Source organism: Orcinus orca, chromosome 1 (assembly GCF_937001465.1).
Source record: "Orcinus orca chromosome 1, mOrcOrc1.1, whole genome shotgun sequence".
Taxonomy (NCBI): domain Eukaryota; kingdom Metazoa; phylum Chordata; class Mammalia; order Artiodactyla; family Delphinidae; genus Orcinus; species Orcinus orca.
Window position 1 is genome coordinate 42,214,726 of NC_064559.1, and position 25,494 is coordinate 42,240,219.

Below are 25,494 nucleotides of genomic sequence, written 5' to 3' on the forward strand. Positions count from 1 at the left end.
CGAAATGAAAAATCCTAGAACTATAGTTAATACTGTGAGAGAAAGACATTAAACAGTTAAAAGTACTTGCTTATCGCTGTAATTTTTACTAGGCAAATCCTTGTAACCCACATGCCTTTTGGGGGTATTTATCTGGTTTATTTTTTAAACATTGTAGTAAATACTTTAGTAGAAAAACTTTTAAAGTCCAAGACTATAAAGTAGCTGCTGCTTTCTAATTTAAGATGAAGTATTCTATTAAGAAAACCCACTGTAAAAAAACCCCACTGTAAAACCCATTGTATAATTCAGTATAAAATTACTACTTAGTAAAAATGTACATAATTCTTTGATCCCAATGTCTAAAAAAGGAAATTTTCAATTATGTTTAAAAATTTTTGATTCAAACACTTATACAGAGCCAACTACAGGATTTTTTAGGCCTGATCTTCACCACTTTATAAAAAAAATCAGCATCATCTCACACTGCTGCATCATGATAAAACATTTTAGAAACAAAACCACAACAGTTAAACCACAACAAAACAAAACAGTTAAAGTTACTACTTACGAGTATTAGGTCTCCAAGCTGATATCTCTCTAGAGTTTTGCTGGCTTCCTCTTATTTCTAAGGCAAAATAAAAATAACCTTATAGCTGCCACTTTGTTCCAAATATGTTTCCTAATAAAATAAATTTCTACAGGATTAGTTAAGTAAAATAAAATATCTTTCCCAATTCAGGGATCTTTTCTTGAAACCGAATATTAAAAAAAAAAAAAATTACTAGGGAAACACAAGGCATAACCCCAATCTCTGCCTCTCCTAGGTATCCTGCAATGGTCTATGACAGGATGGAAAGTGGGCTTGTGTAAAGCACTTCATCCTACTAGTTATGGTGACCTATATTTCCCCAATAAAATGCAGGCATATTACATGGCTCAGGATAGTAAGAAGATGGATTAAGCAATCTGTACAATTTTGAAAAGCATTACTGAGCCCCCTCAAAAACAAACTACAATGGTTGGCTGGACACTTGTGAACCTGATGATTTCTGAGATGAACTACTTAGGACTCAACAAACATATGATCCTCATGATGAAATCGGGCCTCTGCAAGGGAAATGAGTTGTGGTTTGTAAGAACTCAAAGATATTTTGGATCCACTGTAAAGCTTGCCAAAAACATGAAATTCTTTACTAAGAGGACTAAAGAAACTGCACTATATTTAAAAATCACTGTCAATTTTACTGGAATTTATAATAAATATTTACAACTCTTTTACAATAAAGAGCGTTTAGATCTCACTTGTCAGGAAAATATTTTTTCATTATCAAAAAAAGAAAATTGTTGTAAACTTGTTTCTTCTGCTACCTGTTTCAAGCATTTAACATAACCTCTTCAGAAATTCCATAGCATAGAAATAAGTAACATGCAAACTCTTAAGAACAACTTTACATTCTTTGAAAAAGAACATAAATGGGAAAGCACAGTATATATGTAATCAAAGAAGAGTAAGGGGCTTCCCAGGTGGCGCAGTGGTTGAGAGTCCACCTGCCGATGCAGGGGACACGGGTTCGTGCCCCGGGAAGAGCCCACATGCCGTGGAGCGGCTAGGCCCGTGAGCCATGGCCGCTGGCCTGCACGTCTGGAGCCTGTGCTCTGCAACGAGAGATGCCACAACAGTGAGAGGCCCGCGTACCGAAAAAAAAAAAACAAAGGAGTCAGAGCTCAAGTCTGAATTTAGCCAATAAAGGCAGATGATCCGAAGAGTTATTTTCGTTTGGAAGTCCATTAACAGTCCATAAGTCTTGTTCTGTAAGAAGTGACAGTCTAGCTAGAAGTTTCAAGCCACCAACCAAAGCAACTTCGGCTCCTATATTAAAGAAACATATACATATTTAGTGAAACAACAGGTTACTGTAAATCATATAAATCTTTTTTTTCTTTTAAAACAACGATATATAGCTTGACACCCTTCTGGAAGTCTAATATGAAACACTTTTTAGAATATGGTTAAATTTTTATTGCGATATAACCTAATTATAATTCTCTAACAAACAGACGTTTCAGATGCTTGTTTTTTTCTATTTCAGATTTTTTTTCCATTTCAACTTCTGCAAATAATCTTTAGAAGAAGATATCAATGCAACACATAAGATGTTAAGAATAATTTGAGATTGACAACTACCTAAGAAATTCACCCATCAACCTTTCTGTAGTTGTATAAAATCAGACAGACCAAGCCACATCTGAGTAGGACGTTTATGAGGTGACTGCAGAATAAATTAGTATAGTTTGGTCCCAGACACTCAGTACCCATGGAAATAGAGTAAAAGAGGATGTGCTCTTAATGTTAACAGTAGCGATGCTGGTCCATGGCACACTTCCGCCACCTAGTGAGTGTTCTTCAGTATGACAACTACCAGAACCTTATTACAAATTCAAAGCAAGCTTATTTTGCAGAGTTGATCTAGCAGAGAGGAGTAAACCCCCTCCTGAATGTTACTAGTAAGGTTATCCTTGTGAAGGAGAAAACAAACAGATGGGAAAAGAAAAGTAGCACTGAAAAAAGAAAAAGGAAAAGAAAAAAGGGGAAAATCAGGAAAAACAAAATAGCTGTCCACATTTAGGATTTTCAGTTTTCTGAATATATTTTTGACTTCCAGTTACTTTAAATGGCACTTTATTCTCCATGTTAAGTCCTTTGATTAGTATTTAAAATCTTGGGCTTCCCTGGTGGCGCAGTGGTTGAGAGTCTGCCTGCCGATGCAGGGGACACGGGTTTGTGCCCCGGTCCGGGAAGATCCCACATGCCACGGAGCGGCTAGGCCCATGAGCCATGGCCGCTGAGCCCGCGCCCGGAGCCTGTGCTCTGCAATGGGAGACGCCGCAACAGTGAGGCCCGTGTACCGCAAAAAAAAAAAAAAAAAAAAAAAAAAAAAAATCTTGTTTTCATTGAATCATACAAGGAAGAGTGTGTTATCACCTTTGCTTTTTGAAAACACATATATTATAGACTTCTCTTTCCAGGAAGAACCAATATTCCAGGCTCAACATGACAAAACTGTCAATTGTTGGCAGTACAAGCAAGGCCCTACAATGAAGGCAGCATACTTCAGTAAAATTTAAGTACAAAACTGTATGATGTTGCTGTCACAAGAAAAACATAAATGTATGGAGAGTGAAACCAAAGGGCAATATGAAAGATCTGTACTCTACCTCAGAAGCCAACTGGGACTGGAGGGTAGAGCTGTGGATATAATTCTTGGGTAATAATTTGCTTTGAGGTGTTCCATTGCCTCCAACTTTTGCAGGTGATAAACTGATTTACTCAAATATATAACCAATCTGCCAAATATATTACCAATTTAAAAATATTTTTAATTTCTAAATCTAAACATCTAGATGTTTAGCTAGCTTTCTCAACTTTAGCCCTGAAGTTTTAGTTACTGTGTTCTCAAGCAGAATTTAAGATTACACGCATTCTTTACCTGGCTGCCCAGCAACACCTTCCTTTTCAGCAGAATAGAAAATATAATCCACAGTTATGGCACTTCGGGAATGACAGGTGGTCACTTCTGGAATTCCAGTGTCAGGAAAATAATGTGAATAAACAGATGACAAGCTGAAATGGTGCTGTAACTTTGAAGATAATCTAAATTGAAAAGAAAAATTATTTAGCATCAAGTTCTTCATGATTTTTATAATTCCTCCTATTTAAACCACTTTTTCACTTAATTTCCAGACAAAACCAGACATTAGGACAATCTTTATTTAAATAGACCATATCACAATTTTGCATTCCTTTATTCATGCAGTGATATCCAAAACCCATTAACAGAGCTGTGATACATGGGGTGGGGTGTGAGTGGGGAGCTCAATACTTAACTGAATAATGTGACTTTTAAAATTAATTATAACATATTTGAGAGATTCACTTGCGAATGAACACATATTCTTAAACAATTTATAAGTTTTTTGTTGTTTTTAAGAAGGAAAATTAAAGTGGCCTTTAGGAATGCTATTTAGAACTAACAGACTTCTGATGTCAGAGGGCTTATATTTTACCATTACTGTTCTTGGTATGGTATATGAGATAATTTTGTACTGCATCTTTTTTTTTTTTCTTGGCTGCACTGCACGGCTTGTGGGATCTTAGTTCCCTGACCAGGGATTGAACCTGGGCCCTCTGAGAGCATGAAGTCCTAACCACTGGACCGCCAGGGAATTCCCTCATACTGTATCTTAAAACAGCTTCTATAATGGTTTACATTTACCCCACACTACACATACACATAATGTTATGGGTAAAAGGTTTAAAAATCATTTCCTACTAACACATCATGAATTTTAAGGATCTTTTATGTCACAAAAGAAAACAAAATTTAAAAAAACTTTTTTTTTTATTCACCCAACAAACATTTACCAAGCACGTACTAAGTCCCAGGCACTATCTCATCTTATGCGCTGAGAATACACAAATAAAGATGTTGCTCTGCTTTTAAAGAGCTCATATGTCAATAAGCAAAGGTAATTGCTTCAAGATGCTCTACTTCCAAGTTTTAGCAACTTTTTATGTCTAAGGACTTATATTTACAATATTTTTAAATGTAAAATAGGTCTCCTGCAAACTGTTATCTTACTACCAACATTTCAGTTTACAGATAAAAGCTATGCGTATACACACACTGTATTTATATAGATACTTAAAAGTATCTTTTCTTATACCCCATTTTGTTATAAAAAGATTTTAGAATTACTCAAAACTAAGTAGTTGTTAGTAAGAGTAACCTTTTTATTAATCTTACTCATGGAAGTTTTTACTTTGAAAGTTTTAATCACAGATTTTTATATATTCTTTTTCAAAAATTCAAAAAAATTGCTTTCTTACTAATTCTTATAGATGAGATATTTTCCCAAAACAAGATATACAAAATAAAATAAGACTGAGGAGAAAGCAGATAAAAAGAATGAGAAAATTTAAATGTTAAACGAAAGTCAAAGCTATAAAAGAGCACAATATGAAACAATCAAGACATTTCAAGAATCTCCCAAGGGACAAGATTTAAGTCTCCATCCTGTTGTATTAATATACATCTGTTTCTCAACCACAGCCCTAAACATTCATGATTCTTTAATAAAAAGAAATCCAGGCATCTTCACCCAGCTACCTCTGATGACCTTTTCCTGTAGTTTAAGAGATACGTATAAGTAATTGTCTTTTCTACAGACATATTCTTTTTTGGGTCAATTCTCCTTAGATTTGTTTCAAGATCCAGTAAGTCAAAGGAGGCTAAAGGTCCTCTTGAAATCTGAAAGATATTTTTCTGTGATCTTGACCTTTGTTTAAATATGTAATAGCAATAAATTTCAAAGATAATAAATTTACTAGCCTGTTCAGGTTCATGGACAAGCTGCTTCTATAAACAGCAGGGTTTAAGCACTTACTATTGTATGTCAAACACTGAGCTTTACATGCTTTGTCTCATCTAATCTTCACAACAACCCAAATTATAGATAAAGAAACTGAACCTTAGAGATGTTAAATTTCTTGCTCAAAAATCACACAGCTGAAAAGTAGCAAAGTCAAGGTTGGAACTCAGGTCTATTTGACTTAAGAGCCAGCATTCTTCACCAGCATAAAGTATCATCAACTTCATTTTTCATCCAAGTGATTTCTTTACTCAACTAAAGTCAGCAAATGTCTATTGTTGCTTTCCAAAACTCACTTTTCAGCTGTTACTAGGACCTCTGTTTTGTCCAGCTGTGTTTGTGTCAGATCACTGTCTGGAAGAACAAAGAGAAATATATTTATACTATCAATGTATTGTTTTGTTCTAGCTTGCCTTAGTATAGTCCTTTTACTCTAGGAACAATATTTAAGACATATCTAGTTTAGATAGATGCCTAGTAAAATGGTTCATTCTGGTATCTATGTTTTGATGATCTCCAGAATTAGCAAAAATAAAACACAAACATTTCCAAAGCAACATGCAAGTAATTCACGCAAAGATAATTTTGGAAGCTGAATTTTAAAAAGGTAAATTTAGAGCTCTTAAAAAAAAGGAATAAGCAAACAACTATATGCTTTTATATATGAATATTCATCACTGAGATGTTATCCCTTTAAAAAATTTAGTTTTATGTCTTCAAATGGAACACTATTATCAAGAAGACTGCCAAAATGTATTGCAAACACTTACCTGTCTTTTCTACTTTTGGTACCTGCTGTACCTCATACACACAGTTCTGTGAGATACCTAGGTTTGGGGGCCAAATTGGAATAGATAAAATTCTTTGTCCCCGTGAAGACTGTTCCTGGCCAGATACCTAAACAAAATTTCAACAGGTATCTTAGGTGAATAGATTTTAAATAGTTTGTGTACTGAAAAGTTTATTTCTTAGATAAAAGGGAATCCAAGAATGGTAAATATTACCCTTTATTCATTATATTAATTATTTGTGCTTATAAAATCTTGTTCAAATAGAGTTCAGAAAGCACTTATTATTTACATGTAAATGGAAATCTTTTCCTATGCATGTTTTTGTCTAATTTGGAAATCTAAACGATCTATAGTTTTGGACTAATACTGCTCCTCCTTTTTTACTACCTGCAATATATTTCCTGCTACATAAAATACTAAGAGAGATCAACTCTTATAAAATTTTAAACTATCATTCAAAACTCAGTGGTGGAGAGTTTATTTTGGTTAAATATACCGAAGATGAAATAATCTAAAGTAAGCAAAAGAAAGTACAATTAAAATAAAAACATGGGATAAATTACACTCAGCTAAAGAATTAAAATATTTATCACTGTATAAAGGGAAGCTTATATAATAAATAAATACTAAATTACTGTTTTGCCAACTATATTGGCCACATCCAGCATTCAAAATTCTATTCTGCCACCTTGTAAGTAGTTCCTTATTTATGCAGTACTCATGTCTGTCAACGCTTTCATTTTTCTTCTCCTCCCCCATTCTGAATTTTTTACTGCCTGTCAATTCCTCCAAGCAAAATGTTGCCACAAATAGATGGAAATTCAATAGGTGAAATTCACTCAAGTAAATATAATTACTTATCAGTAGCTGTAGCTCATCATCACAGGTTGGTAAAGTGAGGGTACTGACTCATCAAGGTTTTCAAATAGCCCTGTGATGACTACCCTCACTTTACAATGAAGAGAGAGACTAAGTCCACCTCCTAATAATGAGGAAGCAAGCACGTACCTTTCCTATGGCAAGTCCTTCATAATTCAATTTCCCTTCCTTTATAAAACTATACAGTGGAGAACCAGGAACAGAATTAAAGTCACCACACATAACAATGGGGCAGAAGCTGCCATCTTTCTGATGGGCAACACTGGAAATCTCTGCCAGAAGCATTGCCAGTTGGGTCAGTTTAATATCACCTCGCCTTGGGTTATACAACAGATGTGTGTTAGCCACACAGATCGCAGGGGAGGCAGCACTTGGGATTTTGGGCTGCAAGAGTAACACTAATCCAACATTGTCTCTGTCCAATAGAGGAACATCACGGCGGTAGAATTCCACTGGGTTCACTGATAAGAGGGAAAATTTGGAATGTTTGAAGCAAATGGCACAGCCATCAGGTTTCCTTCCTGTCCGCATCTTGTATTCACAGTGATAACCTAGAGGAAAGAAAAAAATTTTAAACGAAGATGGCTGGTTTTTTATATATGTAAGTATTAGAAGAACTGTTTTGCCACACACACAAAAAATTATATATATGGCAAAACACAGTTCTCCTAGTTTTTTGAACAATGTTTACCAAAGTGTATTCTGCAAAACATTAGTAATGTAGGATGTTAATAAGTGTTAGAATCAAAAAAATCTGAGACTGGGTCAAATAGATTTTTTTACTGGCAGACTTCAGGGTTACATACGTGTACATTATCACCATTCTCATTTCCATCCTAACAAAAGTCAGAGTCATGACAAACACAGTGAGGCCTTATAGTAATCTGCCCCCTCACCGCCCCCAACCCCATATCTCTCACCTTTTTGCCTCTAATTCTTCCCCGCTTGCTCCACTCCACACACAGCAGCTTCACTTGCCTTAAGGCACTCCAACTTCAGCGCCTTTCCTTTGCTATTTCCACTACCTGGAAAACTCTAGCCATGGCTTGTTCCTTCACCTCCTTTGTCTTTACTCAAATGTTACCATCTCTAATCATTTTGTTTAAAACTGAAACCTGACCCATTTGCTTTTCTCCAGAAAACTACCATTACCTAAGGCACTATTTACTTGTTTGTTCAGTTTATTCTTGGCCTTTCTCCACTAGAATGTATGCTCCCCAAGGGCAGAGATTGTTGCCTGTTTTGCTCACTGCTGTATTCCCACTGCCTAGAACAGTGCATGGTGTACAGTAGGCACTGAAAAAATATCAATATTTGCTGCATGGATGAATGCGAAGTAGGCATTTCTCAAACAGACAACCTGTTTCTAGAGGTATTCACTCACCAAACAGATTTTCAGCTTCTATCCATTACACACGGTGGACACTGGTATTATATGATGATGAACTAGACACGATGGTCCCTGATCTCATGGAACTCAGAATCTTAGGGCTCTGGGAGTAGGCAAAGCAACTCCTGGAAAGGAAGCTATTAAGGGATTCTTGCATACCTTTCCATCCGAATTAAAATTATGTATTAACACAAAAGGTCCCATTTGATATACCTCAATCTTTTCCTGACCTTTTGAAATGCATATTAAGTTTTTTCAAAATTAAGATTTTAGGTCCAAATACACCACACATCTTTGTTATTAGCAAGTTATACTTTAACAACCCATTAAGTAAATCTGGCTAAAGTAAAAGTTACACTGTACCCAATGATTCCAAACTTGGCCTGATCTCTGTTCCATAATGATCTTCTTGCACTTCTTGCAAACAAAGTACCTTAAAAGAAAAAAAATGGCTTGAATTAAAACAAAAATATGCAAATATGAATTTTCTGGTGCTTTTGTCTTTAAAAATAGGTTTCTAAAATTCTAAAAACCTGATGAAAGCTGAAATAAAAATTTTTTTTTTCCTGTAATGTATAGATCTATCAAATTAATGTCTCCAAATTTGATCAGCCCCCAAAACCCTGACCTTTAATCACATGAAGCCCTCTTATTATCCAAAACTGGTATTTACCAAAGGAAATATTTATAATTTATATGTTGGAATATTTTTCCTGAATTTACATGTTCATTAGTACTAAATCACCATTTTTTTAAAAAAAATTTATTTTATTTTATTTATTTTTGGCTGCACTGGGTCTTCACTGCTGCACGCAGGCTCTTCTCTAGTTGTGGCAAGCAGGGGCTACTCTTCATTGTGGTGCACGGGCTTATTGCTGTGGCTTCTTTTGTTGTGGAGCATGGGCTCTAGGTGGGCAGGCTTCAGTAGTTGTGACACATGGGCTCAATAGTTGTGGCATGTGGGCTCAGTAGTTGTGACTCGCGGGCTCTAGAGCGCAGGCTCAGTAGTTGTGGCGCACGGGCTCTAGAGCGCAGGCTCAGTAGTTGTGGCCACGGGCTTAGTTGCTCCACGGCATGTGGGATCTTCCCAGACCAGGGCTCGAACCTGTGTCTCCTGCATTGGCAGGTGGATTCTTAATCCATTGGCAGGCGGATTCACCACCAGGGAAGCCCCTAGTCCTTTCTTAAGAGATAATTTTTTGAATGCTATCATCTAAATAAATTTTTGCACGAATTATTTAAATTTTGAATCAAAGGAAATATTTACTGAATACTTAATATGGTGCCAGTCCCTGTCTCAAAATTGATCGATGGTTAAAACTTTTTGGATCTTATTTGAAACATTATATAATTATTTATATCAACAACCATTAGCAAGTTATTCCTCCAAAGTTATGATACCTTGTTAAAAACTGTTCCATCACTATATTTATATATTATTTATTTTTGGGCCACGCTGTGGCTTGTGGGATCTTAGTTCCCCAACCAGGCCCTTGGCAGTCAAAGTGCAGAGTCCTAACCACTGGACCGCCAGAGAGTTCCCTCATCACTATATTTAATGTCTTCCCTTCTTACCCTACAAACAAAAGGGATAAAACCATTTAGTTCAGAAATGAATCCAACTCTTCCTTATGTGAAGAATTTTGATGATATTTTGTACTTACATCTGCATCATAGTGTTTAATTTCTTTCAGAATATTGGGAAACCTAAAACTCCAGTGTAATACTGGCCGCTGGCAGTGTTTATAAAGGTGTGAATTGTCTTCCAATAAATCTTGAGAAAGTATATTATAGGACATCACTGAAAAGTCAAACTTGTTCTCACTGTCTTCACATATGGGGTCATCATTTTTGTCTCCTAGGATCTTCGTTTTTTCTTTATTATGGTTACATATATATTCCCAATCCCGTTTTATTGTGCCTGTTAAAATATATTAGATAAAATACAAAGAATTAATAAAAAACGGATGTTTTTCCTGTATATAAGTATTTTCTTGCCTTTTAAACATTCCTATAGGCAATGAACAGAATGTTTTTCCCTAGGAAATGGCAATGTAGTACTTAATAACTAGAAGTTGTTATCAAATTGATTACAAAGGCAGTAAAATGATACACTGACTGACCAAGAGGTACAAAATAGTTTAAAAGGGTCTAGCAAGTCATTTTGGAGGCTGAGAGTGTGTGTTAATAAAACTGACTATATTGGGGTCACGGTTTCTCACTTCCCCATGGTTACGAAGTGGCTCTGCCGCAGACATGCTCAGCAACTTCATAACCATGATAATATATTTGTATGTCACAGCTGGCCTTTCAATAAGGTGATTTCACATTGTATTTTATCACCTATTAGTATGATAAGATCCTCAAATGCTTAACTAAGTTCCAGAAACAATTCATCTGAGAAATCTGGTTTAGACATGAATGAAGGGTATATAATGACAATAAATGGAAGCAGTACTTACTGGAAGAATGCAAACAAAATAAGCAAAAGAAATATTTTTAATGCACACCAAAGCAAGAGTTAAATGTAACACAGCTACAGAATGCTAGTAAATGATGATGCCTGATTGACAAACCTAGCATGCAGCAACCAGGAATGTGTGATAGTTTATATTCTGCAAAGACACCATGTACCCTGATAAAGTGATGAGAAGAGGATCAAATAGCATGAGATTTTGCAATTATAGGCAGTCTTTGACTTAGAAATGCCTACTAAAAATATATATATATGTGTATCACTATAGATATAGAGACACACCACTAAGTATATATGTTTATATATTTGTATATATACACAGACACACACACACCCCCTTTGATCTTGTCTTCCTCACCCCACCATTAAAGAGGATACTCTTACTGCCATGGAAGCCATGAAAAAAAATGTGGAACATTTTAGAGAATCTATAAGCTCAAAAGAAGGGAAAAACAAGAAATGGGATGAACTTGGGAAACAAAAAGATTTGAAGATGGACTTTTGAGAATGATTAGATGATATGAAAAAAATCTGAGCCCTAGAATATCTCCCTTTTCCTGAAAGGTTTTCACTTCACTGGATGACAATCCCTAAAATTTCACCAATTAAAAATTAAATTGAAGAAAAATATTTTATATATGGGGGAAAAAAGACTAAAGGGAAACATACCACTGTTTTTAAGAGTAATTGTCTCTGAGAGGAAGGATTGCGGTAGATTTTTCCAAATCTTCTACAATGACGGTATATTTACAGTCAGAATATCAACACACTCTAGTGGGGAGGGGGAACTGGTTGAGGGCAGTCAAAAGGTACAAGCCTCCAGTTATAAGATGAATAAATACTAGGGATGTGATGTACAACATGATCAATGTAATGAGCACTGTGGTGTGTTCTATAGGAAAACTGTTAAGAGAGTAAATCCTAAGCGTCCTCATCACAGGGAAGAATATTTCTTTACTTTTGTGTCTCTGTGGAATGACGAATGTTCACAAAACTTATTGTGATAATCATTTCATGATGTATGTAAGTCAAATCATTATGCTGTACAACTTAAGCTTATACAGGGCTGGTATGTCAATTATATCTCAATAAAACTGGAAGAAAAAAAGTGTCAGTACACTCTATAAAAATGCCAGTGAAGTAAAAATTTTAAAATATACTCTGGTAAATTGACTTTAATCAGGTTTCTTCCCTCAAAATCTAAATGCTGATATCTGCTGCATTGAGGGAATAGGCATTTTGACCAGAGGACAGAAGAGGAAGGTAATTTTTATGAATAGTGAGGTCTGGGTGGAACAGGGGAGTTGGAATTATGATACCATGAAGGTACTAGGAGCCTGAGGAGAAAGGCTAAGAAAAAATGGTGGAAGGAAAGAAAACCAAACTAAACAAAGCATTCAACTATTACATAATTTAGCCTAGAGCTAAAGAGAAGGAAACTATCCCCTTCCTTATCCTTCACTGAAAATGGAGAATCCTACCGCTAAAGGCCACAACTAAAGCAAATTATACTGACTCCACACAACTACCCTGAGATTTATAACATAGCTTCTATGAGGAAAACAGAACTGATTCTTAAGAACTGATTATCTAGAACACAATTCATTCATAAACTGGGGACTGTCTATGGTTTTAGCCACAAATCATTAAGTCTTTATATGTATACGAGATGGAAAGGGCTCTAGTCATACAAACAAAATGCAAGCTACCATCACAAACTTACAGCACTACCCTCATGACACCACTGCATTAAAATATGAAAGATGGAAGTCTAAAGAAATCATTCATACTTTCTTGTAGAATATGTATATATAAAGGCATATAAAAGCATTAAGATTTGTATAGTCCTGGCAATTAAGAGTTTGTAACCAAGTCTTTTTGCAATTCCATTTTTTAAATAACTGAGACCATCAGATTATCAAATTAATACAGTGGCTTTCAGACTTCTACAGCTTGTGTAACACTTTGGCATTACTTTTCATGTCATGACCATCAGTCCCTGGTACGTTGGGACTGGAGCTGGGATGATGGGGTAAACACATTTTATCCTGACCACATTTGCTTTTAATAAACATACAGAAATGTATTTGAATGCTAGGGTTCCCTGGAAGACAGTTTGAAAACTACTGAGAGAGTGGATAGTCTCTGGCCTTCACATACTTCACAACATAAATTCACACTACAAAAGCTTATATACCTTCCATGTCAGGAGCAACAAGGTGATCACAGCAGAGAAGACAGATGAATCAAAGAAAGTAAGCAATAGGCCTGATCGGGTTTTTAGGGTGCCTAATTAAAAGGTCATAATTGTGTCACACAAATCCTTCAAATACCACTTTAAAGTGATAGGCAAGTTAGCAATGCTGTTCTCTTGATTGAAAAGTAGTATTAGTGAAATATCAGAAGTCACAAATATGGCTTAACGAAGAGCATTTTCCTTATTCACAATACCTAGGAAGAACGGACATATAAAGAGTCAGGTTGCAATCAAAGTTTATCAGTATGTAAATGTAATTCCCCATCCATTAAAGGGAAAACACCACCACCAGGATTTTCTGAGTACCTACTATGAAGCCAACAGTGTGTTAGGCACTTTGACATATCTCACTTCATGCCTCCACAGGCTTTCAAAGTAGGCATTATTTTACACTGGGAAACCAAGGAGCAGAGAGGTTCAGTGACCTGTCCAAACCCACACAATTAGTGGTGGAGCAGAATGAGAACAGGGAGCGGTTCCTAAGCCCATGCCTGTGTCACTACACCACCGCTCCATCTGAGAGCACACCTGATTTATAACAAAAGGCTAAACAGAAGAGGAGTGTGTCGTCCTGATGAACAATAAATACGTGAATGAGAAGCTATCTTATGTCATCATACAGCCCTAGATTTATAAAGTATGCGTTGTCCTTAGGAACCTAATTTTAATGTCTCTAAATACACCTTTTAATCATTCAAACAAAGCTTTGTTTATAAACATATGTGGTGGTTAAGTGCTATACAAATAAATTTTCACTTTTGAGTGCTTAGAATTTGTACTTAAATGTGTAGTAGAAGTTCTGCTTGAAAGAGCACTAACTAATCTAGCTCTGACTTCCAGGTGAGACACTGTGAATGCCATCCTTTGACAAACTTAGGTCAGCTTCCTACACTTTAACACTCACACAGCCTATTTTCGTATCTTCAGTAGGAATGATCTTCACTGAAAACCACAGCTCAGTAAGAAAGACAATTCCAAATTTACTTAGACAACTCATGTATACTTTGGAGGTAGGGCTTGGCTGGCAGCACAGAGAGCCTAGTGAATTGTTTAGAGTAAAAAGAATATGAGAAAAATAGAAATAATCAAGATATCTAGAAAAAAGTGTCTCAAAGTTGAATAAGATGTGGTTAAAAGATAAAACTTCCCACAGACTCTCAAGATTATGTCTACAGACCCCAGTATGAGAAATATAAATTTAATAAGCTAAAATCTGATTCTGTAAGAAAATAGCTTTCATTTATGATTGTTTCTATTTAAGGAAATTCTTTTGTCTTATATAATGAAGCTAACATTAAAAATGAAAACATGATTTTTTAAAATAGCTCTGTGGACTCCCAAGCATACATCCACCAATTTCTAAGAAGTCTAAGGACCTTTGTTTCAAAAATACTGAATTTGAAAATTATTCTTAAATTAAACTTAATGTTTTAATCTAGTCCTCCATTTGTTTTCCAACTTTAGTCTATATGTAGAGTCACTTCTATTTTTACTGCCAGAAATACACAATTAATTGAAAATTTCTTTTTAAAAGTCTTAATTTTAAAAAAGAATTTCCTTTTTCATAACAGAAAACTACTGGCTAAAAATAAACACCAACACCTCTAAAACCTGCAGGTTTTCTTAAGGATTAAATATGAAAGTTTCAATTACTCTATGGCTTATGTCTATTTCTCCACCAAGATAAATGTCACCTTTACCTTGGTGTTTTCTTCGTTTTGATGAAGGCTCATCTCCCTCAGAGTTCATGATGTAACTAGAGAGATGAATCAAAGATGTCTGGCTCAGGTTGTCAGGTCTCCAGTTCCAGTACTGAAACTGAGTTCTAGACTCAAACAAACAAGGTGGTCTCCAATTTAGTGAAAAATGCCTACTACTGAAGTATGGGTAAGGAGCACGAGAATAATGTCCAGGCCACCTCATACAACTAGAAATATGTCTGTTCCAGCAACACCTTTGCAGATTCTCCCACGGTGCAGTCCAGTCTCTGCCGAGACTCTTCTGGTGATGGGGTAACATGGGGTATCTAAAAGAAATAAATACACTCCTTGAGGCACCACTTTTTGTTCAGCTGTAGCACACAAAATCTAAATGTTTCCTCAAGGGAAGGTAATGTCTAATATTTAAAATCTGACTTCTAAATCTGTGAAGGATGGGGGAAAAAGCAGCCATTACTTAACTACTAGTGGCAGTATCTCAATACTCTCCCTAAACAACTATGAATGGTATTCTAAACACTTAACATAGAATCCACCAACCTCCCAAAACACCAGATGCATTTCTAAAAGTCCACACAATTCAACTGTGTTGAATCAATCACCAAACTGTATTCAGAGTAGCTTTCTAGCATCTAATAAAACTCAATGGACAAATAAAATCCACAGCAAACATAATACTTAAATCAAATATAGAACACATAAGGTGACTACAATTAAAGTGAATCTCTCCAACCTGGGTTTGGAGTAAAAACATGCTTCTGAACATGTTTTTTATACCAAGGTTATATTTTCCAAACATCTTTTAGCTAACAAAAGACTATCACTACTTCATAAAAGTACCTCTCTTGCTAATCAGTAGGGAGATAATTTATTGTTTCATGCTACTCCCTTTTTTTTTCTTTTAATTTAAAGCACGCTTCTCCTTGAGGGAAATGAAAGAGAATTACTTACTAGAAATTCACCAACACTCCAAACCCAACAGCATCAATTATCTGATACCAATTATATGATAGGTTATAGCATGAAAAATGTCTCCAAAGTAGTGTTATTATTATTTTGAATAGATATATTGCTCTCAGGCTCTCCTAAGAAACAACGCAACTCAAGCACCACCTTCTTTCTACTACACTATTCTGGCAAAATGCTAGGATTCTGAGAAAAACTTCTATCCTTTCCTCCAGAATTCATTAAAGGTACATTTCCAAGATAGCGTCAATAATGTCCACTTTTATCACCAATTTTGCTTAAATTGTATTTAAATGTTATTTGACTTTTATATGTTACATTTGTTTTATTTTAACAGCATTTACATTTTTAACTGTTACATAAATTTATTGAGCAGTTTACACATTTTCAAACTGTTCTCTAAACTCAATGTAATTGTAAATCTTTAAAGACATGACAAGGGTAGTGTATCCTGCTTTGTGACAACTCTGAAAGCCATAGAGATTTGGGGCTTGCCCATACATTTTCTATCTTAATAAGCTACCGTACTGAAATATAATACTTGTACTACAAAACATTCTCTATATCTGTAGTTACTTATACAGACTTTTTTTTTTCTGTCTTAAAATGATGAGCTCCTTCACCGCCAGAGACTTCTTATTCATTTTAATCTGGGTCTCTTCCCAAGTGCCTAGCACAGTGCCTGACACACAGCTGGTACTCAGGAAACATTGTTGACGACTGTCAAGTCCCAAGACTACAGGAGTTAAAACCAGATCCCCATAACTTATGTAAAAACCAATAGAGTGCTGTGCTTCCCACGTGTGGTACACCAGTCGGTTTCGCGTGGTACACATTTAAACTTAAAATTTTTTTATAGCTAAGTATCCATTTCAAAATGTATTAGGAAAAAAAATCAGTATACCAAACCCAAGAGCTCACGGATACTGCTTACGGAGACTCTAACGTGCGCAGCACCTATTGAAGTGCTTTTTTAAAAAGTGAGTCAATTTCAAGAAAAATATTCATTAAGTAATATAGATGTGGAAAGAGAATTTGGTAATAATCGTAAAGGTTGGGATCCCAGTAACTAAAGTTCGAGAGGCACCAACACAACAACAAACCAGCCCCTCCCTGCAGACCGGCAGCTCCCGGAGGGGGCTGCAGGGTTGGGGAAGGAGGCCCGGGACCCGGAGGCTCAGGCTGGCTAGGAGGTTGGGTTGGGGGAAAAGGGTCGGGACTCTGAGGCCAACCTGGTCCGGAAAGCACGAACCCGGCCCATGGCCGACGCGCTCCGCGCCCGGGCCCTGGACCCCGTGGGCCGAGCGCCCCTCCGGCTGCGCGCCGGGTTTACCTATCCCTCGGGGTCTCCGGAGGTCCGTCCAGACGGTACCGCGGCCCGGGCCCTCTTCCTCGTCCAACCCCCACTCCCCACCCCGCCCCGCCCCGGTTAACCCTGGCCGCCCGCCCCCAGGCCGCCCGCCCCTCCCTCCTCCCTCCCGCCACCCAGCCCTACTGACCTGCCTCTCCCCACCACACAGCGGCCGTAGCCTCTCCTCACACAGCGCCACGCTTCCATTTTCCCCCTCTGCGAGCGTCCAATTCCCAGGCCCCGGGCTCAACCTCAACCGCTACAGCCGATTTGGCGGCGTAGAGCATCGAGGGCTCCCCATCACTAGGCGTCGGGCCTCTCCGCCAGGCCGCAAAGCATGCTGGGAGGTTCAGTGTTGCCCGCCGCCAAGTCCCCATCTTGCGCCGCGTAAGTCACTGAGTTGCCTCTACGCCAAACTCTGTTCAAGAACCCTGCGCAAAGCGTGTGAAGCAGGGGCAGCCATTTCTGAACCGGGCAAAACACCCGACTTACGTCTTAAAGAAACAGAGGAAATAAACTAAGAGCCGAAGGTTTATTAAGGCTTGTGGGAGGGTTCACTGCAGTTACTGTTAAAAAGAAAAGAAAAAAAAAATTTAGTGTATTTATATGATGTCCTTGGGAATTTCCAAAGGTGGATGCCCAAAGTGGGGAAATGCCCTTCTCTGAGTTCTGATAGAATTGTTGTACCACGGGTTATTTTCAATTAATTTTGTGGGAACACGGCCGCAGAGCTCACTTTTGAACGTACGTGTGCGTCGTCTGTGTCTGTCGCTATCAAATTTAGTATAGGAGTCTAGATTCTCGGAAAACATTACTTAGGTGGAGAGCCCGTTCAAGAGACACACAGAGAGAGAACTGAGGAAGAATAAAGTGGAGGGGGAAAGGAATAGTGGAGGGGGAAAGGCCTGATGACCGCTTTTATAGGCTGTTTGGGAGAGTAGTGGAGCGATTTCTTGGGAAGGCTTTCCCCCCCCCCCACTTGTGTTAATAAGAAAATCAGATGCATTTGAAAAACACTTTTTCCCTCCGTATACATATAGTTGATTTCCGTTATTTGTGGTAGTTATGTTCTATAAAGTTGATACCAGCCAGGGTTCTTGGCCTTCCCCCAATCAATAGAAATTGATAAGAGGCCAGATAAGGAATTCAGACAAGGCTTTATTGGGGCCCCTGCTGCAGTAGGGGGGAGCGAAAACAAGTAACAGTTTCCCTTGTTTGCTCCCCAAGGTCGGTGGTGACCTGATTCCTTTTGTGGGGTGAGGGTAGGAGTCTGCGCAGTGGTCGGGCTGGAGGGGCTTAGGTTGTTTGCCCACCCTTTTGGTGGTGTTGAGTGCAGCATGCATGTGCAGTACACCTTTTTTGCTCCCCGCTCTTCAGAAGTGGTAGTTGGGTTTTTTCGGTCTTTTTGTATCATGTCCATAATTTGCCCCAACTGCTCAAGCATGCACACAGTTATTATTAGTCCTTTAGAGTTTCTTTGTATTTTGTTGCTCAAGGAGATGTTTGTCCAGGTGCAAGCACGGCAGCAAAGTGTCCCAGGTCCCAGCCTGTCTCAAAGTTACTGCCAACGCTGAATTAATAACTACTGAACCATTGCTCCTAAGGTAAATACAGTTAGGTTCCCCCAAGCCACTGGTCACATTTTAGTCACTAAATCAATACATAACCTTGTTTTATATGTGTTTGTTTAAAGACACTTTATTTACTATATATTTTTGATTCAGTAACATTGAATTCATGACCAATAGCACGAATTCATACCTGAGTGAAGCATATATAACACATGTATTTTCTCCATAAGGCACATCAAGGACTCTAGGAACAATAGACAGCATTTCAGCACTACCTTTGGGGGCCATTTTTAACATATTTTATTTTATTTCTTTTCTTTTATTTCATTTCATTTCATTTTCTTGGCTGCACCCCACAGCTGTGGGATCTTAGTTCCTGAACCAGGGATTGAACCCCAGGACCTGGCAGTGAAAATGCGGAGTCCTAACTACTATACCGCCAGGGAATTCCCTGGGGGCCATTTTAAACAAGAAAATCCCTAAGAAAAAAGGCACAAAAATGTGAAAAGTGTGGCACTAAATAGACCATGAAGAGGACACTTGTTTATGATGTGAGAGCTGAAACAAGAAGGCAGCACTTTGCTTCCCTAGACCTCTCCTGGGAACATGCACGTTAGGCAACCAAATTTTTGCCACTCTGCACATGTCCATGAATGACTGCAAAAGCACTGCAAGTATTGATGGTGGACAAATGATTGTCCACCACTAAGTGGGTGGACACACCACCCAAGCCAGCCCTCGGGCCCAAGCCCTGGACCCACCCCTACCCTCACCCTGTATAAGGAACCAGCTCGCCTCCCCTACTCGGGGAACAAGCAAGGGAACCTGTCACTTGTTTTTGCTTGTTTTTCCCTCGTGCTGCACCAGGAGCCCCAATAAAGCCTTGCCTGAATTTCTTGTCTGGCCTCATCAATTTCTATTGATTAGGGAGGGCAAGAACCGTGGTGGGTAACAGCATGATTTTACTTTTTTTTTTTTTTTTTTTGAGAATTATCCTGTAACAGTTTTGCAGTTCCCACTGAGATGCCCAATGTATTCATCTGACAACCAGTTGAACTTCACCACCAGACAAGTACACCTCACGGGTTGCTAAATCCAGGTACTTCTTTTCTTGCTCCCAGAGGTGAATCTGAAGCACAATAGAATTCTTTAGGTCTCTGTTTTCCTCAGTAAATTTTCTCCTCCACCAATTTTTGGGGGCTTATATGTGGCCAATAAATTATTTCCCCTTCATGGCAGCAAAGATCAGGAATTCGGTTGTATGGTCTGACCACATTGGTGGGCTCTGTAAAAGGATTAATGATTTATAGAGATCTATTTTCTGTTGAGTGAGAGACAACAGAGAATCTGGTTTGTTGGCTTTGTTTGTTTTTTCATTTGTCTATTTTCAGTTCAAGAATTCTGTGTCTACTGGGAAGAATAACTCTTTGATATCTAGAATAGTGAATTTTTATGTTTTAACGTTTCTATGTTTACTCTTGACCCATGGCTGAAATTGTAAAATAAAAGCCATAAACTCTCCATATGCCTGTGTGTCTATGTGTCTGTTATTTCTAAAGGACTTTACCTCTCATTTTGTGAGTATGAGATGTCTTACATCAGGATGGTACTCATAAATTAAATTATAAAGTTTATTAAAGGAGCTCTGTTCTGATTGGCTTATAAAGGTAAATAAACACATATAAATTTAACTTCTTACATTATCTGAAAACAGACATAGAAATACTTTAATGTGATATGCTTAAAATAAAAATATATTATTCTTACAAAAACTAACTCAGAAATGTTTTAAGAATCCAAGTTCAAATAATTAAGGTCAATCTCTAGTGAACAGGTGGTTTCTTTTTTGAAATAGTTTGATGGTAATAAGAAATGGGTGGGGTGAGACACTGATTGATATCTCAAAATACCATTCCATCATAATTGCATAGATAGCCAGGGGCTGAGGCAGTGAAGAAGAATGGTCAGGAATGCCTCAGCGTTCAAGGTCTCTACTAAAGGGAAACGAAATATTTCGGGCAAGCATACAGAGATTCATCTGCTGCTAAGGGGACTGCTTAAAAGCTTAGGAACTTGAATCAGTTGGGCGGAGGTGTGAGTAGTTAATATGGCAATAAGTGTGAGTTAAACCTCTCCCAGAGGCTCTGATGTTTGAAAGAAAAGGAAAGTGCTTCAGAGTCCACATTCTATGATATGAGGATTCTCAAGAATTCATTGCCCACTGGGAAGGAGAACAGCTCTGTAATAACTGGACGGGTGAGTTTCTGTGTTTACTCTTTTTTTTTTTTTTTTTTTTTTTTTGCGGTACGCCGGCTTCTCACTCCTGTTGCGGGGCACAGGCTCCGGACGCACAGGCTCAGCGGCCATGGCTCACGGGCCCAGCCGCTCTGCAGCATGTGGGATCTTCCCGGACCGGGGCACAAACCCGTGTCCCCTGCATCAGCAGGCGGACTCTCAACCACTGCGCCACCAGGGAAGCCCTCTGTGTTTATTCTTGAACCATGGAAGTTGTTCTTGCTGCCAGAAACTAAAGTAGGTAAGACTCCCTCTCCCTTCCACAGAACTGCCAGGGCTGATTATGGAGCAGAGAGGAGGATGGAGTGGTGCAGTGGCATGAAGTCAGTGACTGTCTCTCCTCTCAAGGAATAAGTCACTAGTGGAGGCACTTTTCAGAGTGTGACAGAGGTACAGAGAACCTCATTAAGGAATTAAGGGCTCTACAACTAGACATAGAGATGACTAGAGCTATGGAAATGTGGCAGAAGATAAAATAATACTCAAAAATATGAATTTTGTAATGCCATTTGCAGCAATATGGATGGACCTAGAGATTGTCATACTAAGTGAAGTAAGTCAGACAAAGACAAATATCATATGATATCACTTATATGTGGAATCTAAAAAAATGGTATGAATGAACTTATTTACAAAACAGAAACAGAGTCACAGCTGTAGAAAACAATCTTATGGTTACCAGGGGGGAGGGGATAAATTGGGAGATTGGAATTGATATATACACACTACTATATATAAAATAGATAACTAATAAGGCCCTACTGTATAGCACAGGGAACTCTATTCAATACTCTGTAATGACCTATATGGGAAAAGAATCTGAAAAAGATTGGAGATATATATATAACTGATTCACTTTGCTGTACAGAAACTAACAGCATTATAAATCAACTATATGCTAATAAAAATGTTTTTAAAAATATGAGTTTTGGACAATAGCAAAGAGACTTGGGGATTTGAAAACAATTTTCAGATAATTCTGAGCAGGGGCTTGACCATTTCAGCTGTCTAGTCTGGGATGTCTAGACTGGATCAGCAAACAAGGCAGAGCCAGGATTATGAGAGAAGAAAAATCCAGAACAGACTGAAAGAGAAACATTACACATCTGGAGAAGACCTTCACTAGTTTCTAGAGGACAGGAGGATTCAGAAATTTACACCACATTGGTCAAAAAGTACAAACTTTCGGTTATAAGATGAATAAATTCTGAGGCCTAAAGTATAGCATAGTGACTATAGTTAATTAAAATGTATACCTGAAATTTACTAAGATAAGTATTCTCACCCTACACACACACACAAAATGGTAACTAAGTGAGGAGATGGATAGGATGTGTTAATTAACTTGTGATAATCGTTTCAAAATGTTTATATATATCAAGACATGTTGCACACCTTAATATGTACAATTTTTATTTGTCAATCATACCTCAAGTTAACACCATAACAAGAGTGTAGCACTTCTAGTTTGTTAAGTTCCAATTTAAATAATCTTTCCAGATATTCTTATTGTTATATCCCTATACCAGGTGGACTCCAATGACATTTGCAGTTAAAGTTCATTCACTCTTTCATTTTTTCATTTATCCCAACACCCAGCTTAAGAAATAAAGTATTAAAAATGTGGTTGAAGCCTCTTGGCACTTCACCCACAAGTCCTTCATCTCCCCAGATATAACTACTGTCCTGATTTCCATTCCCATATATGCTGTTATATTTTTCTGTATAATAAGTATTCCAAACATTATATAATGTTTTATGTAACATATTTTAAAACTATATGTAAATGGCACACTCTGTCTGCAACTTGCTTTTAAAACTCAACATTATATTTTAAGATTTACCCATGTTTATCCCTCTAATTCTGGTTCATTCATTTTTCAATACTGTACATTATTCCAACTACAAGTCACAATTTACTAATCTTCTATTCTGTTGATATACATTTATGTTGTTTACTGTTTTTGCTATTATTACTAATGCTATAATTACTAATAAATGTTCTTATATGTCTCCCTGTTCACATCTGTGATGTTTCTTTACATGTTCCCAGGGGTGGAATTGTGCTGATAGTAGGAAATACATCCTCATCTTCACTACATATTGACAAATTGCTCTCCAAAGTGGTTGTACTTTCACTTGGCATGTATAAAAATTTCTATTGCTCCAAATACTAATTTCATTTGTATTCCTAACAAAATTTCTAATAAGAATTTTGTTATCTCTATCCTTTTCATGATTAAGACAAGAACTTTAGCAGACTTTTTCATTAAACACTGCTGCCCATATTTCTTGATTTTTTTTTTTTGTTCCCTCAACACTAGTTTTTTAATCGTAACACCAACATATTTATAACAACTTCTTTGCCTCTTTGTTATTGTTAAAAATCAAAATTCACCTGAGGAAATTTGAAGATCTAACTGGCTTTATTCGAGGATTCATGAATCAGGCAGCATCCCATCAAACAGACAGAAAGGAGTTCTGAGGAGCTGTACGAAATGGAAGGCTTTTGGAGGCAGAAAGGATTGAGAAAAGGAAGTTTCTAGCAAAGAGTGTGTTGTTTCAGGCAAGGTCACCTGCCTTCGGGGGACAGAAGGGTTCTATTGCGCAGACTACCTTGCTAGTGCTGACCAGGTAATTTCAGATTGACTGGTTAAAGTTTACATTCCTGGGAGAGGCTGAAATTGCAGTTAGGTTAGGTATTAAGTCTTGATTTGCTGATGTGGTGCTTAGCACAAACGAATCCATTTTGGGCCCGTTGTGTCATTTTTTACACATTGTTTCTCTTTTTAGCAAATGTCTGTGGGTGATAAAATCTTTTTGTTTTTGTGTCACTGATAATATCTTCATTTTTGGTTTCTCTGTGAGTGACAGTTACCAAACTGTGTTTTATTTGCCTCCATTTCTCCCCAAGTAATCCCAGACCAGAATCAGGTCTTAAATTGGTGGTTTAAGCTTATCTAGCTATGCTATTAAGAAACACTGCAGATCCAGGCTTTGAGCTAGTGGACCACTTGACCAGGTCTGGGATATGAAACTGTCACCTTTCTCCTGCCTACCTCCTAGCCACTGTCACGGCTCTGGAAGCAGTCATTGCAGCGCTTTTCAACCTTTTTTTCATAGGTGCAGAAGCCCCTAGTTTCAGCAGTGAGACTGCATCCATCTCTTGTCTTTCATGGGAGGACTTTCGGTCCATGTTAACAAGCAGGAACAGAATTCTTAGATGGAGAACGCTGTAGGCCTCAACTTTGGTGTTTCTGGGCCTCAGAGAGGTTTATATTGGTTCCAAGCATGGTAGTTTATTTGTTTGTTTGTTTTTTGGCTTTGTTTTGTTTGTTAATTTCTGTTTTTATATTTTATCTCTCATTGCTATGTGTTGGAGCAGAGGACATTTCAATGCAAGAACTTATATCTTAGCTGGAAGTACAAACATATTGTTTTATGTAATATCAGAAACAATTTCTTTATAAGCTCAAAGTATATGCCTCCAGAATCATGAGGACATTGATAATCAGTGTAGCACGGGAAATGGAAAGACTTGTAAGTGTCAAATAAACCTGGGATTTAACAGACCTGACACTTCCAGATGTGGCATGGGGCGAATGTATCACCTCTTTGATTACAGTTAGCTCATCTCTAAAAGGGGATAATAATACTTATGAAATATTGTGGGGATTAAATAAAATGATAGCTGTGAAGTATCTGTTATAAGACACAGGCAGAAATGTTTATTTTGCATCAACTTTGTATGCAAAACAAACTGGAACATAAACTTGGTTAAATAAACTACATATACTGAGTAGATAACACACATATAACAGAGGTTTATGCAGACACTTTGGGAAACAGTACAGAGGAAATTAAACACAGAAGATTAAAATGTTATAAAGTCAAATGAAAAGTAATACAGTATAAATTCAATACATAAGATATCCACCTGATCCTCTCAGGTTTTTTAAGACAAGGATGGGTATACTAATGTATAATAACCTATTTTGGGACTTCCCTGGTGGTCCAGTGGTTAAGAATCCGCCTGCCAATGCAGGGGACACGGGTTCGACCCCTGATCCGGGAAGATCCCACATGCCACAGAGCACAAGCCCGTGCGCCACAACTACTGAGCCAGTGCTCTAGACCTTGCAAGCCACAACTACTGAGCCCACATGCCACAACGACTGAGCCCACATGCCACAACTACTGAAGCCTGCGCGCCTAGAGCCCAAGCTCTGCAACAAGAGAAGCCACTGCAACGAGAAGCCCTCACACCACAACGAAGAGTAGCCCCTACTCTCCACAACTAGAGAAAGCCTGCGCACAGCAACGAAGACCCAACACAGCCAAAAATAAATAAGTAAATAATAAAAATAAATTAATTATAAAATTTTTTT

At 37.7% G+C, this 25,494-nt stretch overlaps 1 protein-coding gene across 3 annotated transcripts; it reads right to left on the reverse strand.

Moving 5' to 3' along the window:
• Window positions 1-1,680: 1,680 nt before the first annotated feature.
• ANGEL2 (angel homolog 2) lies at window positions 1,681-17,572 on the reverse strand. 3 transcript variants are annotated; one of them, XM_004275255.4, is made up of 9 exons: window positions 17,389-17,572; window positions 14,906-15,231; window positions 10,137-10,393; window positions 8,836-8,905; window positions 7,212-7,633; window positions 6,183-6,309; window positions 5,709-5,766; window positions 3,471-3,634; window positions 1,681-1,852 (listed from the first exon to the last, which is right to left on the reverse strand). In XM_004275255.4, exons 1-9 carry the CDS (start codon window positions 17,445-17,447, stop codon window positions 1,701-1,703), a joined length of 1,635 nt encoding a protein of 544 aa, XP_004275303.1. In that variant the 5' UTR covers window positions 17,448-17,572; the 3' UTR covers window positions 1,681-1,700. The 3 variants fall into 3 exon arrangements, with proteins under 3 accessions (XP_004275303.1, XP_033293938.1, XP_033293937.1); XM_033438047.2 differs by lacking the exon at window positions 17,389-17,572 and adding an exon at window positions 17,223-17,282; XM_033438046.2 differs by lacking the exon at window positions 17,389-17,572 and adding an exon at window positions 17,122-17,254.
• Window positions 17,573-25,494: the final 7,922 nt, after the last annotated feature.